This window comes from Varanus komodoensis, unplaced genomic scaffold (genome assembly GCF_004798865.1).
Source record: "Varanus komodoensis strain SLA01 unplaced genomic scaffold, ASM479886v1 scaffold12, whole genome shotgun sequence".
Lineage (NCBI taxonomy): Eukaryota > Metazoa > Chordata > Lepidosauria > Squamata > Varanidae > Varanus > Varanus komodoensis.
The window spans coordinates 28,602,345-28,607,514 of record NW_025335349.1 but is presented as its reverse complement, the minus strand read 5'-3'; the positions used below and the strand labels follow the sequence as shown (position 1 = coordinate 28,607,514).

The 5,170-nt window shown below is 50.9% G+C and overlaps 1 protein-coding gene across 1 annotated transcript; it reads right to left on the bottom strand.

Annotated features, from left to right (window-relative positions):
- Positions 1–330: 330 nt before the first annotated feature.
- KIF2B (kinesin family member 2B) lies at positions 331–2,385 on the bottom strand. Its single transcript, XM_044421482.1, has one exon. The coding sequence runs from the start codon at positions 2,383–2,385 to the stop codon at positions 331–333; it is 2,055 nt and encodes a 684-aa protein (XP_044277417.1).
- Between the last annotated feature and the right edge of the window lie 2,785 nt (positions 2,386–5,170).

The window sequence follows — 5,170 nt, the reverse complement described above, 5'->3', positions numbered from 1 at the left end:
TTCTAATCCTTCCTTTCTTAAAATAAATTAATAAAAGAAAAGTCCTCTCAAAGTGCCAAATGTGCAGGGATTGTGTTCGCAACCTGACAGAATGTTATGATAGGATGTTAAAGGAAACATCTGGAGATTCTCCCAGAAGACGTTTCATGCTAGTTTCAGGTGCACAGAATGAAAACGAGGGGGGTGACTCCCCCTGCCCCTAACAAACGGGTCACCCACACAGGTGTAGGATTTTAAGCGTTTTTTTCTTGAGTTATTACACAGTCAGATGGGTGCAGTAAAGCTGGCATATCCTGGCAGAGCAAGCGGGAAGTTTCCTGTTGTCAGAAGTCACAGAATCCGTGATCTCTTCACCATTATGGGACTGCTGCCCAAATCTTCCTTACAGAGGGCTGAACGGAAAGATTTCACTTTACCCTGGATCTCTGACAGAATGGCAATCTTTTGGGCCAGGACAGCTTCAAACTGTGAGGCATAAAACTCCATGTCGTAGTCAACCTCATCGGCCATTTTCAGGAAAGCCTTCAACCATCTAAGAGACTCTTGGTGCTCTTCTACCAGAGCCTTTTCATCCATCTCTTTCCTCTTTTTCTGACCTTTCCCTCTGGCTATGCATGCGAGAACTGGTGGGGAGAGTTGATCCTCTTTCTGTACACACAGCACTTTGAACTCATCGGTCTCAGGCAAGCTTTGAATGGTCCATGGCCTGGTTAACTCATCCCACTGGAAGACAGATCTGGGCAAGACTGGCTGGAACTGTTTGAAGGCCATGGGGTCCACTGCCAGCTCTTTCACTCGATTGGCATACCTCAGTGTGTTGAGGGTGTGCTCACATGACCTCATTCCTGGGGAGATGGTGGCAATCATGCAGGTGCAGGAGTTTTCTCCTATGAAAGAATCCCTCAGTACCTGAGTAAGCTTACTGGCTCGGAAGGGTGTATGGCCCTTCTGGCGTCCTAAGGCCCGGATGCATTCCTTCAGTGCAAGGAGGCTCTTGTTGATCTCCGCCCCCTCCAGCCTGGTCTGCCTGTCTGCGCTGGAGGTGTCAGCTCCCCGCTCATTGCCAGCCAGATCGATCAAGGAAAACTTGCCGTGCAGCCTGCCTCTTCTCTTAAGAATGATCTGGAAGACGGCATGGCTGCGTGAGGAATGGGAGTTGGCCGAGGTCTGCCCTGATGTTCGGCACCGATTGCCAATTTCAATGAGCTTCATGACATCTTCCACACAGATAACCTCCTGCTCCAGCAGCCCGACCACCTGAACCTGCTGATTGCTATCCTCCAGCACGCGTAGCCGGGTCTTCCAGTTTAGCAGGTCATAGACCTTTCCCCAGTAGATCTCAAAAAAAGCCCCATAGACCTGGAGCTCCAGCACTTTGTAGGTTGGATCCTGCAGCAAGCAAAAGATATCCCGGGCAGCCATAGCATAGATGCCCTTGAAGGAGTCCTGCTTCTTGCCAGAAAAATCGCCCCCCATTGTGTGCGTCTTGCCGCTGCCGGTTTGCCCGTAAGCAAAACACGTGGCCATGCCTCCGCGGAAGACGGTCTCCACCAGAGGCTGGGCCGTGTGCTTGTAGACACTCTCGTTGGTGGCGTTGGCGTCGAAGGCGTGGTCGAAGCGGAAGGTCTGGTTCTCCAGGTAGCGCGTCAGGTCCAGCTTCTGCTTGGCTTCGTGCACCACCACCACGCCCGAACAAGGGATGGTGACCACGTCGAAGTCCTTGAGCTCCGCCTCGCGCTGGTTGAGCGGCCTTTTGCGGACGCACACGCAGATCTTGCGCACGCCGCCGCGGCTGGGCTCCAGGGGGCAGGTCTGGGCCAGCAGGGCGGAGCCGCCCCGCTGCAGAGCCTCGCGGCACTGCTCGATCATGGCGATCGCGTCCGCGTGCGGGTGCGCGTCGCTGGCCTCGCGCCGCGCTCTCCGCTCCAGCAGCTCGAGGCGGCGCTTCTCCCGCCGCTCGCGCAGCCGCTCCACCTCCAGCACGCAGGGCGATTTGCGCGCCGGGCCGGTGCTGCCCCTCCCCGCTGTCCCCACCGACGGAGGCCTCTTGATCTGTGGCTCGGCGCTGTCCCCCCCTGGCTTCTCCTTCGTGATGGGGGTCACCACATAGTTGGGGGGTGGCGTGGAGTGATCCCCCTGATCAGACGGCGTCGGCGCCAAGAGCGTCTCCGGGCTGAGCCCCATCGGCGCCAGGTGAGGATTGAGCGAGAAGGCGAGGCTCAGCTCCACCTTCTTGCCCTTGTTCGTGCCCTTCTCGATCCATTCCACGGTCACGCTGCTGGCGTCCTCGTGCAGGGCCGTGACCAGGGCCGGGTGGATCCGCCCGTCGCTCCTCTTGATCTCCAAATAGGTGCCCACCTGGATAGCCCCGAATTGCTTGGCCATGGCTGTCTGCGCCTCGCGCCCCGGAGGGGAGGCCCTGCCGATCCTCGGCAGCCGTGGGAAGCGAGAGAAGGGGGCGGGCAGGCACGCTGCCTCCCAAGGCGGACAGCCACAGTCATGCAGCGCCTGGTGGTAAGAGGCACCCGTGCGCATGGCCCAGGCGGAGCCCCGGCGAGTCCGCGCTGCTTGACAGCCTGCCGCACGAGCTCCTGCGTCACAAGGGCTCCCCCCGGGTAGCCAAGGCCCGCGCCTCCCGGCCATGAGAGTCCCCTGCCGCTTTCCAGCGCCTGCCTCGCTCAAGCGGCCGGGCCCGCAACAGAACCCACGGGAGGGTGACTCTTCCCAGTAGACGCAGGATAACAGGACGCCCCTTGTCTAGAGGACATGGCAGCCGCTAGCGGTGCCAAGCTAGCGCTTCTGTCAAGCGCCGTGCTGACTTCTCCCGTTCGGGGATTCTGCTTTCGTCTACCTGCCTGCTTGTGGTGCCAAATTGCAAGCGGGCCTCTAATGCAGATTGCAGCAGATTGAAGGGGAAGGAGCCACATACATCCCGCCCGCGTTTGGACATTGCTGGCTGACGGTTGATGTCTGCCTCAACTCGCCATAAGAAAATAATAGAAATGTTTTCCAGGTAAATGAGCATGGGAGGAATTTGATTTGGAAAGTAGAAGTGCTTCGAGGGATGCAACTAACCAGTCAGCTCACAGTTCTCAGAACTGAAAACAATAAAGAGGAGCTGAATGAAAATGGGCAACCAAATGGACATACTGTAAATGCTTACATTGTGATCAGCAGTTTGTGTCATCTCTCACTGTCCCATGTAAGTGTACTGCAGCCTCAGCTTCCTTGTCTGCTTAGGGTTGCCTAACAAAAGAGATTTGCCATATAACAATAAAAAAAGAAAGATGATTAAAATATCTGAATACTTAAGTTGTAAAATAAATGGCAATTTCTGCCAGTGAATGGATGTAAACAGTAGGGTCCCAGAAGGTTCTGTATTAGGAGCAGTATTTTTCAGCCTGTTCATAAATGATCTGGAATTAGGAGTAAGCAGTGAAGTGGCCAAGTTTGCTGATGTCCCCCAAACTATTTAGGGTAGTTTAAATCAAAAGGGATTGTAAGGCGTGCCATGGGCATTTCTCCATGGAATGGGCATCAGTATCGCAAGTGCAGTTCAGTGTAAGCAAGTGTAAAGCAATGTCTGTTGGGACCATTCCCCCCCCCCCCCAAGTATAGGGTGATGTGATCTGATTAAGGAAGGGACTTTAGGTTGTGGTGGACAGCTTGATGAACATATCAACCCAGTGTGCCACTGCTGTGACAAGGCAAACTCCATGTTAGGCATAATTGGGAAGGGAATTGAAAATAAAACTGCCAAGACTGTGCTCCCCTTGTACAAATCATTGGTATGACTGCACTCATTGGGTTGGAGAAAGTGCAGAGAAAGGCAACTAAATGATGAAGGGGCTGGAGCAACCCCCTATGAGGAGCAACTGGGAGTGTTTGGCTTAGAAGAAGGGTGAGTAACGGGAAGAGCTTTTTTAACTCTTGGTGCATGGTGTAGAGAAAGTGGCGAGGGAGGCACTTTTCCCCCTCTTCCATAATACCCAACGGGCTCATCCGATGAGGTTGTTTGGTGGGACATTCAGGACAGATAAATGGAAAGACTTCTTCAACCAGAACATCCTTAACTGTAGGATTTACTGGCACGGGGAGCAGTAATGACACCAGTTTGGGTGGCTTTAAAAGGGGATTGGACAAATCCATAGTGGAGAAAGCTATCAGTGGCTACTAGTCTCTCTGGTTCTGTGCCCCCTCTGTTACCAGAGGCTGTCTGCCTCGGTATGAAGGGAATGCTGGATGGGAAGGACCAATGGTCTGATCCAGCCTAGCCGTTACCCTGTTACAAGCAAACAAACAACTTGCTTCATTGTGCTCAAAAGTATTACTTAGTTTTTATTAGGTAATATAAAATATGTAAGAAAAGGAGGGAAGATATTTTTTGAAGAGATGCTTAGTCATATGAGAGTGCAATTTATGTCTGGTGTTTAGCCAGCTATTATTTTACTCTGAAGAAAACAAATACAATCCAAGCTAGCCTTCTTCAATCTAGTGCCCTCCATATATGTTGGATTACAGTTCCCAGCATCCCCTTGCCAGCTTGCTTAAGGCTGGTTTCATTGCCTCAAACCACTTGAACCAATAGAAAATAGGTTCTGTGGGAATTCTATTAAGATGGTGTCACAAGGAAGGTCAGGATAATTTGAAAGGTTAACTGGGGTTGCTTCCTATAGATATTTCAAAATACATTGCAGTGATAATTTTTTTGTAAACATGCCAATTGTTACATCCCATTCCAGGATCTTGTCTGAACAAAAATGGTTTAATCAATAGCTGAAGTATGAGTCATTTAACCAGGCTATTTACTAATTACATATTTCAATGAGGATTCTTTTATATAACATATGAATATGTACTTGGGAAATTCGGTAGGATTGTTATGAGAAATGCAATCTCTTGGATGAATCATCTGATATGCCCAGTGAATAGCTTCAAAATGCTCCTTATTACAGGTTTCACATAATTCTGTATTTACCTTCATTGTTCAATTGTACTCAGATGCTTCAATGACTAAAACATTTATGTTGATAATAAAGTATCCATTGAAGGAGAAAAGGAAACAGAGAGCTGGAAAAACAGTCTTGAAAGACTAAAACTCTATATGTGGACTTTGTTTGGATAGTGGTAACATTTTGGATTAGCAAGAAAGCGCCTTCTTCCCCCCCCC

Excerpts from the sequence above, each read along its gene's own strand:
- KIF2B (XM_044421482.1), bottom strand. The coding sequence starts at position 2,385 with ATGGCCAAGCAATTCGGGGCTATCCAGGTGGGCACCTATTTGGAGATC.